The 25,038-nt window shown below is 44.1% G+C and overlaps 1 protein-coding gene across 5 annotated transcripts in view; it reads right to left on the reverse strand.

Annotated features, from left to right (window-relative positions):
* Nucleotides 1-25,038, reverse strand: part of LOC136651979 (solute carrier family 35 member B1) — a 54,695-nt gene that overhangs the window by 23,679 nt on the left and 5,978 nt on the right. For 3 of the 5 annotated variants that reach the window (XM_066628770.1, XM_066628768.1, XM_066628767.1), the window contains exons 2-4: nt 8,758-8,927; nt 2,683-2,772; nt 573-686 (exon numbers count right to left, since the gene is read on the reverse strand). In XM_066628770.1, the coding sequence (XP_066484867.1) occupies nt 573-686; nt 2,683-2,772; nt 8,758-8,778 (225 nt within the window). In that variant the 5' untranslated portion in view covers nt 8,779-8,927. Of the gene's footprint in view, nt 1-572; nt 687-2,682; nt 2,773-8,757; nt 8,928-17,361; nt 17,530-18,024; nt 18,138-25,038 lie in introns of all 5 variants that reach the window. The other 2 variants (XM_066628769.1, XM_066628771.1) reach the window with 2 other exon arrangements.

The following is a 25,038-nucleotide window of genomic DNA, read 5'->3' on the forward strand; positions in this document are numbered from 1 at the left end:
AAAGGGATAGGCCTAAAGTACAAAGGCCAGCCCCACCTCTAAACTGCTATGAACATATGAAGCTGCCTTAGTTTGACCTAGCCTGGCAGGCCTTACTCTTGCAGTAGCTCCACAAGGTTGCAAGCAGAGAGATCTTTTCTAGATTCTCTTTACATTGGAGATGCCTTGAACCTTCTGCATGCCAGTCAGTGCTCTGCCAGTGAGTAATGACTTTTTTTATGATGTCCCACCATCTGCTCAGGTTATGATGGCCTTGGAAGAAAAACTCAATCCTGATAGGTCCGATTTAAATCACAGCTCAGTCATTATTTGCTTTCAGCAAATCACATGCTTTCAGGTACAAGGCCAAAATGGCTGACAGAAAATGCTCACCCATTCTCTTGCCACTATCGTGGGGGAGAGAATGGGTTTTATGCTCCTACCCCAAATGCAATTACTGATATGAACATTCTGAACTCTTCCAATAGCCCCAAACGAGCTTCTTGCCAATAGGTCACTGAAAGTCGGACAGTGTTTTCTCCAACTATTTGACCGCAGCCAATCTCTGGACAGAACAAAGACGTGAAACGTACCTTGGAAGCTGGGAGCACACTGTGATCGCCTTGAATGGGGGAGCTCCGGTCTCTCTCCTTGCTGTTCCTGGCACTGAGCTTTGTTCGCTGAAGCTGCTGCTTCAGTTTAGCAATCTAGGGAATAAGAAATTGGCCTGCATCAGTACTTCTCAGTCACTTCACACCAGCAGCCACTCCCCATCAATTCTCCTTCCTGAACAGATGTTAAAAAGGCAAGTTGAGTAATGCCAGAAGTTACTTTCTTGCAGTGTTACTTTCTGCACAAAGTAAGTTCCACAGCAAGTTCATCTGATGAACTACTGCCACTGAAACACTCCAGTCGTATGGAAAGATTTCAAAAGTTACCACAGCAGTGAACCTGCCAAGGAAGTAATGGCTCCACTTAAATCACTTATAACTGGCCCAAATTCCTCTTAAAAACTTTGCAGAGGGCACCACTGGAAATCACTGGAACTGTGTGACCTGCAACATCGTTGATATTTAAGCATCCCTGCAAAGCTCTCAAGGGGTTCTCACCCCATTACTACATTCTAGTGATGGGCAGGATAAGAAGCCCTTAAAAAGCAGAGTTCTTTAATGATTACTTGTTTCCCAACAAAGGGGTTGAGATCTAATCCCGACTCAGTGGACGTTCCATTACTATCAGTGGCAGGTAACTGCAAACATGAATGTCTTCAGGCACAGTATAGAAAGGTAGAACTAATGTTTCAACAACTACCTTTCCAAATGCCAGTGTTTTGCTTTAGTTTCATCAACCACCCCCTTAAGCATACACAAATTTGTGTGCCATACACTTTCAACAAGCCACCAACACACACACCCAGCCTCAGAACTGGTGCTCCAAAATGGAATTTAACAATATTTGAGGTACCCAATGTGATTCACAATATAGTTGTGGGCACGTGGGAGTGGAGCACAAATGCAACCTTGCACCATCTTCTTCCTATAACAGAAAGTACACTTTAAGACATCGGGAATTGGGCTGTAACCTCAGTGGCAGAGTTCCTGCGTTATCTACAGAAGGTATGACGATCGGTCCCCAGATCTCCCAGTAGGGCTCGGAAAAAGCCCGTGATAACACACTGATAGTGGCAATTGAGGGTAATAGTACTGACAAGACCAAGCGTCCAACCAAAATAAGACCGCTTCGTTTGTTCAACTTCTGCAATACCTCACTGCAACAAAAAAGGGGACAAAAAAGTCTCGCTGCCATAACAAAGGCTATGTTGTAAAACAGGTACACATCAAATGTAGCAAGGAAATTCCATACCATTTTTTGAGCACTAGTTCTGAGGTTCTGCTTCTTGGATTCCAACCCCTCCACCTCCCTGCTTTTTTCAATGGAGGCCAAAGCAGCCCACAGTCATTGTAAGTAACCAGCTGTGGCCTGATTCAGCAGCCTACTGGAGGAGGCTACTGGGCAGGAGGTCTGGTCTAGAGGTTAGAGCCTCCATTTGCCTGAAGATAACATCCACAAGGTCGCCAGCACAGTGCGACCTTGAAGCAGCTGACAAGCTGAGCCGAGTTATTGCATCTGCTCTGAGCGTGGGAGGATGGAGGCCAGAATGTGAAACCAGATCAGAAAGAAACATCTGAATGTTGTGGTTCTTGGAAGACAGAACCTTCTTTCAATTGTAAAAATCCCTACGGGGATTTAAATAGCCTGCCTATGTAAACCACCTTGAATAAAGTCTTGAATAAAGACCAAGAAAGGTGGTATATAAATACCTGTATTATTATTATTATTATTATTATTATTATTATTATTATATTATTACTATTATACTGCTAAGGCTGTAAAGGCGCCTACTGCTGCATTGGGACAGGACATGGGGGGCAACATTTCCTTCTTTTTAAGCCATTTCTGCCCAATGTTGCATATACACAACAGGAATCAAATGTGTATACCTGTGAGCTGAGCAGAAATTAGTTTTAATGAAGGAATTTTTGCCAATTAGCACCACTGTTGTCTGCGAGCACCAAACCTGGATCTCTGTGGTGCAGAATGGAGGCAGGACACTGCAACACATGGGTTGGCAGCTTCATCTCTTCTGCACACTATGTTAGCAGGAGGTGTGGTTGCATTCATGTCACTACAACTGTCTCTTACCTCTCTACGGTGATCCATGCTACACCACGAGGCAGACCGTTTATGGCTAGTGGCTTTCCGCACCTCTGCTTCATGCCAGGATACAGGAGTCTGCAAAGACAGAAGGTTGTATTAGAATTTGGCCATGCCAAGACTCTCAGCCACATAAAGGCAAACTGAAGGTAACAGAACTGTTACTCTGTCTAATGTGGCTGTTTCTTCCATTAGAAGATCTGAATGTATTCCCACTGAGGAATGATGTCGGAAGGCTGCTTCTCAGGAACTTTTCCCAATAGGCACCTCACGGTCACATAGCACAAGATGGGCAACACTTATGCCAGTTCTGTGGGAAGCTCTGGCCAATGCCTGGTTTTCATAGCATATAACGTGGCAAAGTAGACATGAACATTTTTCATACGCAACAAGGCATATGCACTTCCTACACTTTCCTGCACATGGAAGCAATATAGGTGCATGTCACTTGATGCGGTTATGTTCCACGAACCGCATCAATAAGCAACATGGTTAAGTCATTTCTGCCCAATGTTGCATATACGCAGCTGGGGTCAAATGTGTACACCTTTGGGCCGGGCAGAAATGGATTAAGCAAAAGTTCTTTACCAGGGGTCGAGATGCCTCATTAGAAGGCCCTGGAGGCCTTTTCCGTGTCACGCAGGTTCTCTGCAGGCCTCCGTATGGCCCACAGAAGCCTCAGGAAGGCACTTCCAGCGTTCAGAAGCAAACTGAAGAGGCTTCTGAAAACCAGGAGGTCCTTTCAGAGGCTTCTGTGGGCCATTCTAAGGCCTGTAGAGCCCTGGCATGACACGTAGGAGGCCTCCAGGACCTTCTAATGAGGCATCCCAGCACCTGGTAAAGAATTTCTAAATAACTAACGACCACTGTTGTATATCCATTAGTCAGCATGTTGTTAAGTGAAGCATAGCTCTATTTGTAGGAAAACCATGTACTTAGCAGCCTTGCATGGGAAGGCCACCTGGATTTTTTTTAAAAAATAAAATATCTAAACAGGCAATTACCTGTCTGCAAATCTTTCCTGGAGAAGAAAAATCCATGTGGATTTTAGTGACGGTTTCTATGCGTGTTCCTCCATGATAATCTTTTTATATCATTTCATTTGCTTGTTCACAAGCAACAAAACCATTCCCTGCATGAGATTCATGGGCATGTAAGCTGTGTTCATCTACTTTTAAGCCAATGAGGTCCCAAGCAGTGTGCTGGCCTCACTCTTTTTGAGAACAGGACGCCTAGTCATCTAACAAATTAAAGAACATAAGAGCAGCTCAGCTGCATCAGGCCAAAAACGTAGCTGGTCCATTATCCTGTTTCTTACTGTGGCCAACCAGATGCCTCTGGGAAACTCACAAGCAGGAGATGAAGGCAAATAGCCTCTTCCTGCTTTTGCTCACTTGCAACTAGTTTTCCAGAGTATACTGCCACTGAACCTGGAGGTAGCATATTCCTCTAAGTTTGTGGTTTGTGTTATTGATTTTTATCCTGGATATGTACTAAACAAAACATGGAAACATACTTAAATGGCTGTTCTCATTCTGTCAGTTCTCTAGATCAGTAAAATAGTAAATACTACGGTCCTCACAGGGCTGGTACACAAGAGATACATAGTCATGAAGCCCTTAGGAAACCGAAGAGGATGGTACCTGCTCCAACTGCTGTTCTCCAAATGACTCTCCATGTAGATACAACTGGCCAAAGTATGCATCATACTCAGGGTGGGATTTCAGACACAACAAAAGGTGGGAGTTTTACCCAAGTCCACAGTACCCCTTTGGGCAACAACTTCAACCAGATAAATAGCTTGTCTGAGCCACCATCCAAGTCTCCCAACATATAAACATACTGATACTGTGTTATCAGTACACAGAGAACTACATTGTGGTTTTTAAATGAAAAGTGATATATAAACAGTGCTTTATGGTGTAAATGAAAAGGAGAGATCCAAATGCTCTCTGCACCATGTGAATGGATGGAATGTTAACACATCTTGTACGTAATCCATAACACTGTGCAGGGTGTGCTTCAAGAACAGCACCGAGTGGCCACTGCTAGTGTGGAAAAGCCTAATAAGCTCTTACTCTCATTTTAAAGCGCTACTCAAGTTATTCGTTTGCCATTTCTAAAGATGATCTGGGGATGGTTCCTTTCTATTCCAGACTACTGCCAAGGGCTTCCTAGCAACAGGACTAGTCTCTCCAGAGAAATTATTGCAAAAATGAAATCTGGTCATGCATTTTAAATTTCATCCCATTATATGGGCTGAGGAGATGCCTGTTGGTCACCTAGTTCCAAACAAAGCTCACACTGGAGCTAGTATGGTGCTGATGGTGGGGGATTCCACTTGCAACCGCTTGAACTGCCACTGGAAGCTCAACTGGCTTTGAGCACTCTGTGCGTGGGCCAAGCCTTTGAGTGTGGTCGGAAGTTTCTGAACACGTTATGCTAATGGTGGTCAAACAGCTTCCTCCGAGTAGAAAAGACAGGGAGGAAGTGCTCTGAGAAGCAACCAAGTTGGAAACCACAAAAAGGCCAGATAATCTGGGGAGGGGGGGCAGGTCTCATCACAAATGCAGCAAGTGGGAGTGGCTATTAGGACACATCTTCCCACATAATGGGAAGGCACCTCTGCCAGGCACAGGCCTTTTGGGTTTCAAGCATACTCACATCAAACTGAAGATTCACTACATTTTTGCACAGTCCACCCTGCTCCCAAAAAAGTAGCAACATGGGCACGACAAGCAACACGCAATGTTAAAGCATGAGCCAACGCAACACCACTAACAACACATTTGTCTTGAACCAGAGAGACCTGGGTTCAGGTCTCTTGCTTGCCCAGTCACCCAGTGATGTAGTTCAATTTCTCAACACAACTTCCTTCAAAGGGCTGTTGTGAAAATAAAAATGGAATTCTCACACACGGATCCCTAAACTCCTTCGTTGTGGCAGTTTCAATATGAAACCCTATGAGGTTGTGCAGCCTAACTGATCCTCACCTTAGCTAAAATTAGGTAAGAGTCTAGTACCAAGGCTACACCTGGCAGGCCTTGGGTATTCAGTCCCACATAGCCCAGATCATGAGACATCTCAAATACACATCTCTTTGCCCAGTGCCCAGAAAAGACCATTTGTTCATTCAGCTCATCTCCACTGACTGAGAACGGTTCCCCTGGGAAAGACACAAGTCTTTCCCAGCCCTACCAGGAGACACCACATAAGGAATCCAAGACCTTCTTTAAGGAAACCAAGTGCTCCACCACTTGAGTTATCCAAGGTCAGTAGATGTTGCTGTAATTCTCTTATTACACAAGGTGAAGGTCTTCTTTTCATAGAGGTGCATCTTGGCTTGACCCCTTCACATCACATTGCACTTTCTACAAAAAAAAATAGCAGGGAGATGCATTCTATGCTAGCCCCCTTCTCCCCAAAAAGGTAGGTTGTTTTTTTTAAACATGCAAGGAAGCCTTTTGTACCAAAAGGCATTCAAAGATGTGTATGGCATGAAGTGGCATACCCTTGAACCAGAAATACCATACCACAGAAAACTAGGTCAAAATCCAGAAGGTGAGCAGCACTCTTTGAGAGGTGGGCCTATAGTTCTGAATTCTCTCCCTGGAGAGACCTGCCCAGTGATTACTTTGTAATTCCTGGCTGCCAATTCACTGTGGCTTTTTTCATGCTTTAAAGGCACCAGGCCTGATCTGCTGCTGTATATTCAGCATTTTGATGAACTGCACTTGTGGTTTTAGTGTTGCTGATGACTTGGTTTCCCTAGGTGTTAGTTTTAAAGATGGGTCGTGTTATAAGCAGTTTTACTTTAACCACCTCTCTTGCTGTAAAGCCACTCAAGAACATTTTAAATCATTGAATGATGCAGGAAACTGCTTAAGCTGTGTCTGCCAATGTGTATATTTGGTCTGTGTTCGAGCAATCTGTTTTTATATAACTAAGTCTAAGTATGCGTAACTGAAATAATCACACATTCTTCCTCGATTCACCCCACCTCTGTTTCCCTCCCTTTCTCCTTTCGTCTCTTTTGTGTCTAGTTTCTAGGTTCCAAGCACCTCAGGGCAGGGACTCTGTTTTGCACTGAAAAACACCCTGTACATGGTTGGCACCATAGCAGCAGTCCCCTTTGTCTGAAGCACACCATTTACTGTGCAACAGAAATATTTACAGGTTGCTAAGAGTTCCTCAATGGTAAGAGGCTCCCACTCCATCCGGGAGCATACATGCCTCACACTGAGCAAGCTCTCCCAGAGCAGAGCCCTCATTTTTAAGTAATGCATGGCACACGGCCCATAAATGTTATATAAGGGTTTTTTGGCCCACAGCTGTGAGCAGTACTAAAAGCCTCTAGTGCTGAGTCTGTTCCAGAAGGAGAGTGCCGAAGGCCAGCTGCCACTGCAACAAAGCCAAAGAAATCCAAGCCTGGCCTAAAAACCAGCAACAGCAAGCCCAAAAGGCCTTCCCTAGAAAGTGCCAGACAAAAAGACCAGGCTTTGGTAGGAGACTAGTCTTGCCCCACAGTCAAAGCGTTTGTACTGAGGTTGACCAAATTAAGTTCACACACAAAATACTTTTACACAACTGAAATTAAGAACAGCGCAAACTCTAAAGGTTGAGAAAATCTGGATTTCTGAGAGAACTGCAAAAATTATAAAGCTTCTACAGGGTCTCTGTGTGATTTGACTGGCTTCAGTGCCAGGAACCACAGGGATAACAAGATGCTGGACAAAATGGCTGCCTAGTGTCTAAACACTGCTAATGGTTCCACATGGGAGGATTCCAGTAGGGGCAGGCTCAGAGTTCTACATACATCACCAAGTCACTGGAAGCAGCCATTCCCCCATATGCAGCATGGACAATTCACTGTGAAAACCCACTGCTACATGGAGGTTGCTTTCACTGTTAATATATTGCCTCGCTGTCATCTGAGTTTGCTGTCAATACTCCTAAGTATTTTCTACTTCAATGTGCTATTTTTAATGCTTTACTACTTTATCTCTTCATTACCATGTATAGCACTAAGCCATTGAGCAGCTCTATAAATAACCTCATTATCATTAATTTACTATTTTTTAGGTTAAGTCTGTTTGTAGCACCTTGGAGTTTATAATGGGCAAGATGGCATTCCATCTTTTGCTTTACTCATCTTGTCAAGCACCATGTACACCAACGGTCTTATGCAAATGATCAAACTTTATTTTATCCCCCAATTACCACCTGCCCCAAGTGCACAGGAGAGCAGACCAAAACTTCAAATATAGTATAGTATACAGCACTGCTAAGATAAAGTGGTTGGACTTGGCAACTAGGTCTTATATACTGGAAAGAGTGGGTTTGCTTTTTGCTTATTAGGTCAATCAAGTTGCACAGCAGGGCAGGAAGGACTGAGTTCAGGCAAGGACTGACACCTCCTTAGCCAACATCCATTCTTCCTTAGAAAGGTGTGCCTCACACCTTCACATGCACACTCTTGGTCTTCCAACATCTCATGAGGCAGTATCTTAATGATATGGTTGCAGAGAGGAGTTTGATCAGGACTGTAATTTTATATGAAAACCAAAGTTCAAGACACCTAATTTCACAGCAGAATCCAAATTCTGCTTGCACAACACCTGCAGAACAAACCTCCCAGAGTGTCCTGTCTATAGCTGAAAATAGTCACGGATTGAGGAAAACTGCATTTTCCCCAGCTTTGCACTGTATGGGTATGATAAGGCAAATGATGATTTTAATGGGAATAAAGCCAGAAGGGATTTGGAAATCAGTAAGGCAGCCTGCACTAAGTCAGGGAACAATATTGGATTAGTAGGTCTAGGCAAGAGCTTCACCATTTTTTAAACCTACAATGACCTCCATCCCTTTTATAATTGTTTATTTCATTTGAGTTTCCACATCAACACATAATGGTTTATCCTTCTCTGACAGCTGGGCACATAGGCATGCTTTTGCCTATCTGGGCCATCAATCAGATGTTAACCCCCCCTCTTCCACCACTATAACTATGCCATCGCAAGACCCGCACCCAGTGTTTCAACCCTTTTAAAGTGGCTGTAGTACCTGCGTAGATTTGTCACTCATATGTGACACAGCAGCTCCTTCAGCATCCCGAGGCCACTGACCCAAGAGGTACGACCCAAGGATGGTGTCCAAGGAAGAAGTGCGCCGCACCCTGGGTGGTCTGTTCCGGCAGGCCTTCTCAACGGTACCAGCAGCACATGGAACACTGGCTGGACAGGGAGAAGGAGAAACAGAAGAGCTCAAGCACCACCACCAAGTCCCCTGCAGCAGTTAACAGTTTGCAACTCATCTGGCTACTGTCGCATACACCTTGGCTACATCCAGATTAAATTACTGTTAACATGCTCTATATGTGGAGCTGCTTTAGAAGAGGAAACCAGCTGGTTCAAAAACACAGCAGTTAATTAACTGGGGGGGGCTGCTTTTCAAATTGCACAACCCTGAAACCGCATCAGCTGTGCTGGCTTCAAGCTTGTTTTCAAGGTCTAATCCAAGATTCTAGCATTGACTTTTCAAGCTCCAAACTGTCTCTGGTTGGGATAAGGGCTATCTCCTCCCACACAAAGTTACCTGATCACCTGTTCTGACGCTTGTTGTCTTCTGCTGTGTTTATTGATTTTACTACAACTGACCTTTATATTTTCTGCATTGTATTTAATTAATTTTGGTAGTTGTCATGGGGGTCCTTCAAGGGTGGAACAGATTATACTGCTTTATACCATGTCAAACCCTCGAGTCCCTCCCACTGTGTATTTTCTATAAACTGGCAGCTGCTCTGCAGAAGTTTCAGGCAGACATCCTGGAAAGACCAGAACACATAGAAACAGAAATTTAAGAATTGTTTTTTGCAGAACCCTCTTCTCAAGTGCCAAAGAGCTACGTGACGGCGGAGCAAGGGAGAAGAGAGAAATCAAGATTTTTAGAAGCAGGTGCCACCAAACTCTGGAATGTTTCTTCAACCTTGCCAAATGCCTTTCTTGAACCCCTTCTGCAACTGCTGCGTACATGTGCACAGGGTGCCATTTTTCCCCTTTAACATACAGAAAAGCAGCAAACGGTTGGGTATCACTTCCATGAGCTTGAAAGCAAAAGCAGTAACTTAAGCCCACCGGCCTCCTCTGCAACAGATATAGTCAAAGCACATGCTGAACTCCCTGTAACCAACTGCAAGGCGAGGTGAGAAGAGCCACCCCTCAGTCACTTGCCCACTTGGTGGCCTTGGGGGAGTCATGTTGTCTCAGCTTAATTCTTCCTCAATGGGGCGGAGGAGTTGAAGATGAAATGAGAGATGAGATGCTGCAACACTCAGTCCTTGAGATAGAGCTCTAGTCACATCTAAATATATTCATTTCCCAAGGGCTTCTCTAGAAGAATGTATCTTTTTTTTTTTTTTAACTTCACTATTAGGCAGCATGCCTGTAGACTGGCCTTATGATCCCCCCTCCCCCATTACTCTTGCACAGGGTTTGGTAACTTAATAAAGTTCTCAATAAATGATCTCTCAAAGAAATGATTATTATTTTGCTAATAGTATGGGGCAGAGCAGGTCTATTTGAGACATTTCTTCTGATGTAAAGCACACAGTTGCATTTGTTATGAATAGTCACAGACCGTAAATAGTTCCGTTTCCCAATACCATTTTTCCCCAGTGCCAGCAACATTTCAGGAAACTGAGAATCTCTAGAATAATCCTAGTTCAAAGACCTCAAGACCAAACCTTTGCTCATTTAACAAGCCTTCACTTGGCTGATGGTTAAGAGGCAGAGCTGCATGCCAGAAAATTTCCCAGTTCAAACCCTGCTTCAGTCATGATCTCATTAGACGGCCTTAAGCAAGCCGTTCCCCCCTCCCCAACTGCAATATGGGAACAGAATCCACATAACTCACAAGGCATTGAAAGGACAACAAGATCATGTATGTCAGTGTTTTGCCAACCACTAGTACAGGTTCCACTAATGGTACTTCACAAGATAGCAGGTCCTACTTGGCCCTGTTGCCATCATGACCACTAGGCACTGCCTCACCTGTCTGAACTCTGCCGAAAGTGGAGAAGCAGGGAACAAACTATGGCTCTGCAGCTTCCAGGCACTTAAAAAGAGACATATATGGGGACAGAAGGTGCAGAATGAATGAAGAGTCAGGAGGCAGCAGGGACTGAAAATGCCTCTTCCTTCCTGCAGGGACCAGAGTGGGGCAAGTCACACACTCCTGTGCATGGCTACCAGCTCTGGTGGCAGTGATGGTACCTGAAGAACTGGTATCCACTAAAGATGGCACCAATGAGGAGCCTGAAAAACCCTAATGTCTACAAAGAACTCTGAATACTGAAAAGCACTCCATAAATGCAAAGCATTAGGAAAGCTTTGACGGGGTGTCATGCTTTCAGTCTGCCTCTGATCTTTAAACACAGGTGCATAGGGCTTACCTGATGACACTCTGCATATGCTCAGAAGTACTATTAACTTATGTATCCCAACACTTGTCAAATTAAGCCCTACATGAAAGTCACTGTGGTAGTGTTCCTGCCAACAACTCTAAGCTTTCATCCACTTTGCAAAGCCAACTTAAGGAGCAAGGCGATGGTTCCAAGACAGACTGACCCTGAAGAGCATTGCAGTCACAATGTTGGTAGTCATGAGGCTAAAGACAGCTATCTTGTACAGAATCAGACTCATGGGTCCATTTCATGTAGTACTGTCAAAGGCAGACTGACAGTAGCTCTCCAGGATTTCAGGCACAAGAGTCCTCTCTCAGTCGTGCTATTTGAGATCCACCAGTGTGATAGGGATTGAACCCAAGACTTTCTGCATTATTGCACATGCCTTAACACTGTGCCACGGTCCCCTACCCAATCAGTGCAATCTACACTCACTGATCATAATCTGCTGCAACAGAACCATCTACTTTATATGCTTCAAAGAACCTTGGTAGGGTATACTGCAAGCATACGGTGAATGTGCAACAGCCAGTCACTTGTTGCAGAGGGTGGAGAGGTAGCACTTCTGCTGCAGGAGTCTCATTTCCCCCAAATATTCAGAGCAGAGCTGGGTGGGGTGTGGGGAAGAGTTGTAAATGAGAAAATTAAAACATTTTCCCCATCTTTTGCTGCCAAGTATGGAGCAGTTGCGCAAGTCGCACAAGTGCCTGCTGGTAAAAGCTTATAACATCACCAATTCTTAACTCCTTCTCCCCCGCCTCCTGCAAAACCCTCCCCCGCACCAGTTTATGAACATTTTATGAACTTCAAAATAAACTTTTGTGGCTTAGTACCCCAGCCTTACTTATGAGCTACTTCAGCATGATGTGCTGCAAAAAAAACCCAAAACAAATTTTTAAAAGGATGTTATCATCAAGGATCACTCCCACCCCCCACTGACATTGATACCAACAATTACTGTGCAGAAATTTTATGGGCCTTTTGCTTTTTCTAACTTCATTCTTCACACTTTCTCCAGTGCACTTAAACACACACACACAAAACCCCAGCAAACAGGAGAATAACTTACAGCAAGGCTAAGTTCCCATCTATTATGCAGGAACAGGATATTGTGCTGTTGGCAATGAGTTCTAATCTGAACCAAAAAAGGCTTTTTATCATTTGGACAGGCCCAATAAGCCAATAATCATTCCTCCCCTTTACACAGTACTTTGGCATGCTGCTTCACACATTCTTTCAGCACACGTGACACTATTCCTGTAAGGCAGGTCAGTATTAGCCACATACTAGGTGAGGAGAGAAGAAGAGACGGAGAACAAAGCAGTATCTTGCCTTAAGCCACCTGGCAAGTTTGTGGCAGTGGCAGGCAACCTCTGAAAGAATGACTTCCTGGGTTGCAGCTCATGCTCAAAAGCACTGACACTCCCAATTACTGCATTTAAGTCAAGAAAAATGCCTTCTGAAGCCCAAAGGCTGGGAATTGTTTGCTTTTCATTTACTCATAAATTAATATGCCATTGCAACTAAAGCAGGGACCTCCTGGTATACTGCCAAGGAGATCTCTGGCAGCTCCGATTCAGAGCTTCTGACTCACTGCTCTTCAGCAGCTATTTAAAGGCCTCCCTGAACTGGCTTGTTGATTGTGCATCAGGGTCTATTTGAGGCACATGCAACTAGCACTTAATTTCAAGAGAAGTGGTAGTGCCTGAGCTCTAATCTGCTTGGGTAGAACTTGAAAGCTCTGTCCTGTAACCCTAGATTGTGGGACCCCAATCTCCAGGCCCTAATCCATCCAAACTTGCACTTGAGTGCATTGCTTACATTGAAAAACATCTGAGAAATCTGTGCCTGCACAGTGTTTGCAGAGCTGAAAAGATTGCAGCCCTCCATCTGGACTAAAGCACTGTTCTGTCCCAGGGAAAGCAACACAGCTTAAAAGTACACCAGAGGCAACACAAAACAATGCCTGCTGCAAGACAAAGATGACTTGTGGGAGAAGCAGAGGCAGGGTGGAGTGTCCTGTTTACAGAGCAGCTCTATTATCAGCCTAGTCCACTGGGCTGGGACCAACCCAGCCCCACCTGGCTGTCAATCCTGGGATAGGCCCAAGTTCTGCTCATTAGCCAAGCATCTCCACTCTTGTGTGTGGTGGGAGAGCAAGGGAGAAAAGCAGCAAGTCAAGCACAGCCCTGAGATAACAGAACCACTGCTATCTTCCTCCACCAGTCTGGCAGATGCCTCACACAGTTTACTCTTTCAGCCTGGACTGCTCGTTTTAATGCCTTTCTTCTTTTGCTCACAGAACTATGGTGGCGATATCAGCCAATGAAGAGATTACAGGAAGCCATGTATTCCATACGCCCCTCACTCTAGTGCTAGGTTGATTTCAGGAACATACACAACAATTCCTTCTTTGCTCATATGACTTCAAGATATAAAAAGATACAAAAAGAAGAACCAGGATGATTGCTTTTAGCTAAAGTATTGAGCTGGCTGAAAACACAGACCATCAGTGCCACAAAGGTAGGAGCAGATGGATACCCATATAAACATCTATTGCTTGCTTATTGCTGGTTACACTCCTACTTCAATAACTATTTTAAATGTGTGCTGCCCCTCCCATTTTTGCCACCATGCTGAGAATTGCTGCCCCATATTTCCTTCGCATGCTTTTAAAAGATGGCCAGCTTCTCTACTTGGAGAGGCAACCTGTTTTTCAGACAGTCGTCTAGGACAAGATTCATATTGTGCTGCACAAAGCAAGCCCCCACCACCCCCATGAATTGTGTTATGTAACTAAGTTGGCACTAGCAGGAAACTGCCAGGGAGCATATAGATTTAGGCAGAGCCTTACAAATGTGAACATGTTACATACAAAGAAATACAATATTATAACCGAGAGGGGTGGAGAAGACATTTTCATTGGAGGTCTGCCACCATCACTAGGTTATGGCTTTCAGAAATCTGGTGAAAACTTCTGTTCAGCAAGCTCTGTAGCCTTAAGATGTTCTGACAATGCTATTCTTATGGCTTAAACTAAGGAGTGTTTCTCAAACTGTGGGTTGGGACCCACTAGGTTGGTCATGAGCAAATTTCAGGTGGGTCCCCATTCTTTTCAATATTTTATTTTTAATGTCTTAGACTTGATGCTACCATGGTATATGACTGCATTTGGGGAAATGTTACAGATCCATACTTTTAACAGGTTACTTTTAACAATGATAGTAAATGAGACTTACTACTTGAATAAGTGTGGGTAGATTGCAGCCTAGGAGTTGTTAAACATTTTTCCTGCTTGATGATGTAACTTCCAGTCATGACATCACTTCCAGTGGGTCCTGACAGATTCTCATTCTAAAAAGTGGGTCTCGGTGCTAAATGTTTGAAAACCACTGGCTTAAGCCATTTTTGCCCAATGTTACATATACACAACAGGGATCAAATGTGTACACCTGTGAGCTGGGCAGAAATGGGTTAATTTGTTGTTTTCCACCACTGTGGGATGAAAGTCTTACTGTTGCAAATTTTTATTTTTAAGCTAAAGTTTCAAAAAAAGAATGGTCACCATATCAAATAAAAGTTCAAATATTACAGCAACCACAAGTTGCAAGATCAGTCACGAGGACAACTGTTTTCAGTAAAAACACATTTAGAAAGATCAAGACAAAAGAACCAACATAGAGTATCAACCACAATTATTAGTAACTTATAGGAAGTACTTCAGTAGAGTACATAAGGGTACAAACTGTGCTTTTACAGCAGTTTTACACTGTAGGCTTTCACTTCTTTGAAAGCCACTTTAAGGACCTGTCTCTGGATTATGTTTGAAAACATATCCTTCCTTAAAGACAATGTGAAACCCTAAGCTCAGGCTTACAATCCAAAATCTTCATGGATTTGCACTTTACTCTCAGAAGCTGTAAAAGATGGCAGCCTCAAGGGCTTTTCCTAGGCCTGCAGCATATCGAACACAGGCGCGCCCACATTTCTGCAGCAGTACAAAGACTGCCAATCCAAAAGGCACAGTGTAAATCTCTCAGCTAACCAGCAGGTGACATTCATGGACGAACAAAGAAAACACAGCAACCTGCCAATAACCAGAAGACAAAAAGGGGTATTAAATATACTGGAACCTCTTGTCTGTATAGGCAGGAGGTTATTGCAGGACTATGATGAAACACATATCTTGAATCTTCAATTTTTGCAGTGAAGAGATGCAGAAGTAAGTTTATCAGAAGACGGACCACGACAAGGAAGTGTGGGGGGGACGGACAGACTCTGGACACTTATTCAAGCAACCTGCATCTTCTCAAACAGGGATGTCAAACTCATTCCCTACAACAGGCCAAACAGCATTCATGTTGCCTGCTGAGGGCCGGAAGTGACATTATTAAGCAGGAAGTGACATTAATATCCAGAAAGAAGCATTTTGTTCTCACTCAGGAGCTAATTATCTCCTGCACATATCTGCAGCTACACATGACAGAAAAGAAAATATGCAAACCTTGATCATATTTTCAAGAAACTAAATTGCCCTGTTATCACATAGGTCACCCTTTCAGCAGCACTGCTTCTGCCTATGCATCACTTCCCAGTTCAGCAGCTGATGGTGATGCTGGGAGAGCCCAATCACCATGAGGGGCAGGTAAAAAGCTTCTGGGGGTTTCATCCAGTCCCCGGGCCTTATATTTGGCACCCCAACCTAGAAGGACACCACATGATCTCTCCCGACTGAAGCCCATGTTGCAGCAAGAACCTTTTCACTTAGGTGCAGCAAGAACCTGCTTGGTGACTAGCACAAGGTATATTAGCAATTGTTCTTCTTTACTGTTGATCCAGTTCTAGTCTCTCCCCCACCACACATGCTGCAGTATTTATTCCACTGCTTGCAGTTCAGTTACATCCAACAGCTAAGACCTTAAGCTTAAAATAGAGAACCTCTAATTAAAAAAAATTCTTAGAGCTCCTTTGCTTGTGGCAGTAGGAGAGCAACATTTGTTCACAATACAAGCCTCTATTCCATCAGCTCCATGCAGCTCTGTCCTCCCACACGGATGCAGAGTGGAATTTTGTTCTTAGGCATCCAAAACATTTTCATCCTGCCAAGAATACGCCTAGCTTGCTCCATTTGTCAAGCAGCATCCAAACCAGCTTCCAAAAAACCATCCAACCTGCCCAGTGTTGGCAAATGCCAAACGCAAAGCCCTTCACACTGGCACTGCCTGCCCACTCTGCTCTAGGCCTGGCTAGTTTCACCTAGGCAGCAAGCAAAGTATTTGGCGGAGAGACTCCAATGAAAACCTCCAGCTACAGATGGATGAGTCACCTTGGTTTAACAGCAAGTTCCTGAAAAGTGAAATATCACCATAATATGCTATAAACCAGAGAGTGGAAGAAATTCTCCTTTGCCCTGGTGAAAAGGGGATGGCTGCCAATGACTGCTCATAGCTGTTTTTAGTTCTGCTCTTTGCTCGTTTCCATAACCTACTTTCTGTCAGCTTATTAGCAGGCAGGGACCAGTCAATTCTGTAGCCTATGTGACTACATAACTGGCTTGGAGCAGAAGGCTGAAGCCTTGTTGGGAATTACACTGGTAGCCATTACAAAAGTCCATTTTGCTCTCAGAAATCCCAAAGTGTGGAGGAGGGTGTGGTTGACTGCGTGTGTGTCTGTCCTCCTTTGCAGGGAATGTGTGATCCACACTAACAGCAGAACAAGGAAATACAGAACAGACATTTTTTTAACCCTGCGTGTAATTAATCTGTGGAACTCCTTGCCACATGATGTGGTGATGGCATCTGGCCTAGACAGATTGGACAAATTGATGGAGGAAAGTCCATTACAGGTTGCAAGCCATGAAGGGTATGTGCAACCTCCTGGTTCTTGAAGCAAGCTATCTCTGAATGCCAGTTGCAAGGGAGTGGCAACAGGACACTGGTATCTTGTTGTCTTGTGTGCTCCCTGAAGCATCTTGTGGGCCACTGTGATATACAGGAAGCTGAACGATGGGCCTTTGGTCTGATCCGGTGGGGCTCTTCTTAGAGCAGATTACACTACTTCAGAGACATTTTTTGAATGCTCCCCTACATTTTAAAAAATGTCCCTTCAAGGAGAACATTAGCACAAGGAATGGGTTGGGTTAGAACCTGTCCCTCAAGCTGCTAGTATGTTTAATGTGAAGAAACATTCAAAGCAGTCTCTCTCACCTGCAGCCAGAAGGGATTCACGTTCCTTCTATTACCAAAGATTCCACCATCTCATTCTGCTTTGTGAGTAGATTGGGCCGGACTGGTTCAAGTCAGGCCAACAAGCAAAGCACAGATGAAGGTAGCCCCAATGACTTTCCCCTACCCCCAGCAGCAACAGGATCTCTCCTGGCACAAGAGAAACAAAAAGTCCATAAGCAGGATGTTATTTGAGAAGGGAAATCAAAGGGGTGGAACCCTACAGCTTATGATCTATGCTGAATTCCAGCCCCAGAACATGGGACCAAAAAAGCATGCTCTGGCCATGTGCAGAGCCTTTCTTGAGACAGTCTACTCCCACATATCCCAGATTGGGGAGGGGGGGGGGGAGATGTTACTGGACAGAGGAGATTGTGCCTCTCTCCCCAGCACCACCTGTTTTGTTTTTTGTTTAGGCATAAAAACTTACAATGCCAGCAGCTTTTTCTGGGACTTCTGAAAATGAGGCTTCTGAAAGGAGGCATAAATGCCAAACAAATATCTAGGCCTCCTGGAGGATGCCACTGTCCTCCTCCGACAACCATGTGATAGTTGCAGCCAGAACCAGCCTGCTTACTAGCATGGCAATATGTGAGTAATGGTTCTTCTGTTAAACTTCACGGTTTTTATTAAGCAATTACTTACCTCTCCACTGTCCTGAAACGAACAGCCAAAGAAGATCATCTCAACCCACCATCCAAGAGCTGTCAGAGTTAAGCCATCTGGGCTGCGATCTCACTGCAGGATACTGAAGGGTACTAAAAGCATACAGAAACTTGAAGCTCAGGCACAGGAAAGGTTGACAGGAGAAGCTTTTTTCCAGTTTACAGAACCGAGTGGAATTAGCTTTTGGCTCACATAATACCGTTTTACTCAGTTTCAAATCAGGTTCACATTTTCCAGCTTAGTGAGGGAACCAGATCAAGAAGGCACAGTCTTTGCTAGCAGTTATTCCAAAATAGCACCCTGAAGATCAGGTACACATCTCAGCAGATCTTTAAGCACAGTTATGCACCAAGGGCGACAAGCAGCCACTGCACCACAGCCTGCACATTTTTGCACAATATACCTTCCACCTAAAATGCTAAAGGGCAAAGAAAGAATAATCTTGAACTACACAAAGAGAGGAGATTGAGAGTATACCCAGCATGTACCTTTTTCAGTGGCTGTTGCTGGTGTGTCTGTGAGCACACGTGAGCGTGGCTTTTGGGGATGGGGAACCATTTATTTTTATGTAATAGCTTTGTGAACTACTGTTGAGTAATAGTATATAAATATCCTTAATACATACTAATACACACACAGACCCATTACAAGAGCCCCAAAGCGGCATTTTCTAGATAAAGTAAGGGGAGGTTAAAGGAAAGAATCCTCAGCCTTTACCCCAATTGCTGCCTCTCTACTACAAATGCCCCCCCCCCCAAATAAACTCCCTGGTTTCTCCACCCATAGTTCCAAGCCTGGGTTTGGAAGATGCCAACAAATTTTTGAAAGCACATCAGGGGAGTTGATTAGGAAACGTTGGGGGGGGGGGAGGGAAGAGACAAAACTAAGCACATCCTCCACCTCCTTCCTTCCTATTTCTGCACTTTAAATCTTGCTCCTGAAGATAAAAACAGCTGTTGGACTTTTGCCCAAGAAACTGCACAGTACTGTGTTCAGTCAAATTATGAAATGGAGCCGTCATGCATGCATGACAACACTGAAGGTGGAGCTATAATGCAAGTCACTAAAAGTGGTTTGTGCCACTTCTGACTGCATGGAACAAAGGAGACCTTGGGCTTCAGGCAAATAGGGATAGCACTCTCCATGCACCCATGCCTTCAGAAGACATCAAATAGGAGTAATTTCTTGCAGCTGCCCCCCTACATCACAGTCAGGGACCACCTCCCAACCCAGTCCCAAGCAAGGATGATGGAGGTCACTCCACATGCTTATGTCCTTTAGAGATGTTCTCCTTTAGAGATGCAGTCAAAGGAATAATAATCAACCACAGACAGACTGCAAGGAAAGTCATATAGTCTTTATATAGCAATTTGATGCACTGCCTGCCTAGAAGCACATGCAGCCACTGATTAAATTGCTGCAATACTACATAATATTCACACCGATTGTAAGACTTACAATCAGTGGAATACTAATTGTAATGAGTATTACAATAAATGGAATTCTGAATTGGCATTGCTGCTGTTAAGTGAAGCAGTTCTGATCCTGATCTGGATGAGTACTTGGGCAGATGCAGCACGGTCAAGATTGCGTCCAACATCAGAATTAGTCCACTTGTACTCTGGCCACAACAGCACACTGTGCGTTTTTAATGACTTGGGTTTTCTGGCAACTGAAAAGCAGCATTTACCATCTGGTGATGGGCAAGGGCAAGTGATGGTGGCATAGCATCTTGCTTTCAGCACTCTCTGAAGGCTTCACTGTATGGACAGAAGGGTTGTATGCCACAGAAAGGCCAGACAGTGATGCGGGGCCTTTTTCAAATAGGCACCAAGACTCATTTTCATCCTTGCTATTTGGAAACAAAAAATTCTGTGCTATTTATAGCAAAAAATGGTACAGGAGCTTTAAATAAATGAAGAAACATGCACTGTTGGTAGAAAGAGGTGGGAACCGCTGAATTTCCCATTATGATTTTTAAAAAAAATAAACCAGTGAAACAATGGGTTGCAGGTCTCCAGAAATACACAAGACATTTAAAAGAATGAGTACAAGTATGTGTTTCTGTATTTGATCCATCATGTCTTGATTCAGTTAGAAAATTTCTGGGTGGGTTAGCAGACAGCCTCTTATTACTTGTAAAGCATGAAACAGAAAACTTCAGTTCCATGGATGGAAAGTTCTTAGCAAGCATCACCACCAAGTCCCCCATAGACACGGTCTTGCAGGACCAGTCTGAAGGCCATTTTTCTACCCCGGCACAAGAACGGAGTCCTAACACTGGCAGTAATCCTCCCAAGTATTCTGCATTGGCAAGGACCTACTGCCAATCACCTACAACAGCTGAGAAACCAGCAACTAAGCTTGCACCTTCTTCCTCACTGGTCCATAAGTTTTGGCTGACTTTGCTGGCCAACCAACATTTTGTGGTTGCACAGACTCAAGAACCACGCATGGCCTTTTTTTTTTCAAACACCTCCAGACCAAATGCCAGAATTTGAGTTGAAGCCACAGAAGTGTCATTGTCACTGTGTGTGTGTCTGTGTATGGTTGAGCTGCATAACTCACACCTATGCGCTTGGGAAGCCAGATTGAGTTCAGTCCCAACTCATCACTTCACCCACAGCTGCAACAAAGACTGCAGAATGCCTGTGTGTGTGTTTCCTCTGTAGCCACCCAGCAGAGGCTCTCTAGAGCCAAGGCAGGCAAGGTGATAGCAGAGCAACTTGGCAACGGAAGTTGTGGGGGTTGCTCTCATATCCACTTCCCTCCTGGTCTCTGCACAGCTCTTTCACGCTACACAGCAACATCAACACAGACTGAGGCTGCCATAAGTTGACAGCACACAGAAAGCTTCTGCTATTAGCCCTGGTGCACTGACTTAAGAACCATCAGAAGCTAGTAGCCACACACATGATAATGCAAGCTAGACTGAGGGTTCTTTGGGGAAAACTAAACTTATAGACACACACACACACCATTCACAGCAAGAAGATTGTAAGCCATCCCTAAAGTAAGCCAAAGTATACAAGCTTTGTACTTCCCTGCCTTGCTTCTGATAACTCATCCTGAATTGTAAATAGATTCAAACTCCTGAAAGACACTTCGTGTACTTCCTCTGGCATTACTACAACTTTCTGCAAATGAAACCATCTGATGAGGTATGAAAGGCTATCCCCCTTTGCTAACTGGGTAATAAAAGGACTATTCCTCCCCCCCCCCCAGTTATCCTTCAACACCAACTGAAAAGTTAGTACATGAACATAAACACAGGAGTCAAAAGCTGAAAATGAAAGGAGAAAATGAACACAAGACTAAGAAGCCAAGGGGTCTAGTCTCACTAGAAACTTAACTTACTATCCACTGTAACTCCATGAAACATCCCTGGGAGAATCAAGTCTTGTAATACCAGCAACCCCTATATGAACCTACAAGTCACCCCCCCTGCCATCCTCTACCCACTCTTTCCACTTCCAAATTCACATGCAGAATTAGGAATGGAAAACCTAAGTCTTAAGTCATTTGCGACTAAGGGCCAAATTAGATGTGCGGCAGCAGATTAAGTGTGCTTAAACCTGGAAACTACATCTGTGCATTATGGGTGGGAGAATAAGGCACAGAACAGGCATGTGCCCAAGGGGTGCAGAACCCTCCCCTTGCCACCTATGCTTTCTGCTCCTTAAATCAGACCCACTTCATCCTCTGCTTCCACGTGATGGCTGCAGACCTGGATTTGCCTTGCTGGCATCATGTCTACTTTGGCCCTAATGGGTTCCTCAGCTATTTTATTTTAACACCACTTGGGTTGCCTCATTTCTTACCCTTCCTGGAACGAAGGAAAATCCACACTTGCACATTTCTTTTTAAACAGATAAAAGCAGGGCCTCTATTTCAGCCATTTGCTTGTAGGAATGTTACTGCAGAAGGGTCCCCCTTCCAACATCCCAAGGGCACCTCTGTCTACCACCAAGGGAAAAATTCTCTCTTCCTAGAGAGAAGGTGAGTGATAATTTAAGGCCTATAGGAATGATTGGAAAGTAGAAATCTAGAGTCTCCCCAGACCCTACACATCACTAAACACAATCTTCTTGGTTGAAGCACACTGAAGTTATGTGATCGCTGCCACTGCGTGGATGTATCAGCTGCTCAAAAGACAGGTACCAAGGGTCTATTAAGTAGCCATCTTAGTGTGGACCACACACAGCTTAACTTTTCTACCAAGGACCTAGCATGCGCTTGAGTCTTTGGTTCTTCATGTGACCTCTCACTGTTAACTTCCTTGTACAATTTCCATTTGACAAAAGCAGCCCACCCAGTACAACCGTAAAATATAAAGATGTAATCTTAAGTCTTACATGCCTTTGGTTGTGCTTCAGTATAAAGTTTCTTTATACCATTAGATCATCAGCCCATCTGGGTCAGTGTGGTCTACTCCAGGTATTCCCAAAAAAGTTCATCATGATGCACTGGGGCATTGCGAGGTATTCCCTAGGTTGTCACTAGCTAGCAGCAAGATAGCATAGGACACTACAAAAGTGTCCAGTGGACTGAGCTCCTATGCATGGTTTTCATGTTCTGGGACATGCCCTTCCACCCACCCCAAGCCTCTTCTCTTCATTTGTAATGTCTTGCATGGTCTCTGAACCTGAAAATAACTGGCAATGACATCATCACCAGTCTCTTCTTGGAGTCATGCACTGTGTTTGCAGCACACAGGGGCATCACAAGATGCCAAAATTGGGAAGCACTGGTGTACTCTGAATGGCAGTGGCTGTGTATGGTCTTACAGTGCAATCCTATACATGACTAGCCTGAAGTAAATCCCACTGTGTTAAATTAGGTTTACTTCAGGGAAAGCGTGCACAGGATTGCAATGTCAGACAAAGTGTCCCTCATTGATTAGTAACTGATAGTTTTTGTCCGTGCATGCAAAGCTATGCTCCCTCCTCAATGGCAAACTTTTGTACTTTGTTTAATGTATGGGTGCTAGGGAAACAAGCTGTATTGAGACGCTATGGAATGATTTCTTTAAAATCTGGTCACAGCATTGCACTCTACAGATTTCATGATGGCTTAGTCTTTGGCAGCTGAAAATGATGCATTTATCAAATGCTGATGAAGCAGCCTGAGACCTCAGAGCATTCCAAATGCTCTGCTATCTGGAGGAGTTTTAGCCAGTTGTTGTAAACTGCATGCGAATCAAGAACAAATATTCTTCTGTCTGCCAACAATCCAGTCTTATTAATTACCCCCAAGGTCATAAAGGAAGGAAAGCCAGCCAATATAGTGTAAGTGGTAAACAAGATAACAGGTTTTCCAATAAAATGTTCTTGTATTAGGCCTTAAATTTTTTCCAGAAGATATGCTATTTCAAGGCTAACACTACCTTTGTTGTGGTCAGATCCATCTTCACTGACTTTTTAATCAATATTATTGATAATTATAGTAAGCTCATCAAAAGATGCATCATTGGATCAAAGGTTTCCATTTGACAGATGAGAAAAATAAACCTCTCTGCTGCTAGATCAAATTGGAGCTCTGCTGATAGATCAAATCAGAGCTCATCACAAGACCTTTGCTCCTTGGCCAGCAAGTTAAGCTATGCAAGATGCCTAGAATGGCCAGAGGTGAACAAAATGTACTATTCAACCAAATTAATACACAGCAGCAGTATAAACTCTCTTAACATCTAGCATAGTTTTAGGGATATGCCTGAATGAATAAATTCATGTAGGAATGTGATCTGAATAAACTTACATTATTATTCCAGATCAAGTAGCAAGGACTTCAAAGTCAGGGGGACAAGCTTAACCTTAGGCACAAACCATCTTTTCAAGCACCAAGTACTCATCTTTCTGTCCTTCAAAGCAGTAACCAAAGGAGAGGTATGCTCAATTCAAGCAAGGCACAAGAGCAGCAAGCACAACCACTAAGCTAAGTTCAGACTCCCACAGGATAAGTGGAGTCTAGCTTCCCCCCAACCACAACAAGCAGTGCCTAGATGCCCTGAAGAAGAATTTAGAGGAAGAGAACTACAAGTCTGAGGTTGCTGCAGCCACAACAAATCCTGCACTTAATTCCTAACCTCTGCTGATCATCAATCAATAACTTTGCCACTGTTGCAGAGTTTTAGCACCTTTTAGTTGAGACTACAGAACTTGAGAAAGCCAACAATTCTGCCTGTAAAAGAACACTGGCAGTGGAACAGCTAGCACTAAATCAGTGTGTCCCACATAAGGCTGTACCCCAGAAAAAAAGTCCTGGTGAAAGAGAAGGTGGCATGCCAGTGCATGAAGAGGGAAAGGGATTCCAAGACAGACACCTCCGCACAACATTTTACAAAGCTGCACTCTTGACTCTCTTACAAACACATCTGATCCTCTAGCTTTGAGCCAGATCATATTCTAAGTCTCACTAAACCCTTACATTGTCTCACCTGCATTAAGTTCTTCTCATTTATCTGCACCCATACACCACAGCAAACACTGACCATTTCTGCTGTAACCCCCTCATGAACTTTTTTCCAGTTACAAAATTAGCTTATTCCCCTCTACTTCCATAAATCTCCACAGATGCTTGTTTTACCCTCCAATGTTTTACTCAGTAGCTACCAGCTGGCATTGGCCTCCACAGTTCCTTTCTGAGGTTTTCCAGATAGTGGCTATGGGAACACCATGGGGCGGTTTTCCCACAACCACTATCTGATCTGCCACACAGCCTCCCCCATTCCCAGACACCTGAGGCGATGCATGAACCTCCCTGCCTGTTCAGCCAGCCCCCATATTCACAGTCCAATCATCTCATCGCATGTTCTTCCTTGACTTTAACTGCAGCCACTTAATTGACCCCACCATTCAAAGACCTGAAACTCTTTAGGGCATTCCCCAACCTTCTACGCCACCTGTCCAATCCCCTTTACTCTCCATACTGGTCTTTTCACACCATCTCTTTGCTTCTGCCTTCTTCTCCCACCTCCCCTGGTGTTTGCATTGC

Source organism: Tiliqua scincoides, chromosome 5 (genome assembly GCF_035046505.1).
Source record: "Tiliqua scincoides isolate rTilSci1 chromosome 5, rTilSci1.hap2, whole genome shotgun sequence".
Classification (NCBI taxonomy): domain Eukaryota; kingdom Metazoa; phylum Chordata; class Lepidosauria; order Squamata; family Scincidae; genus Tiliqua; species Tiliqua scincoides.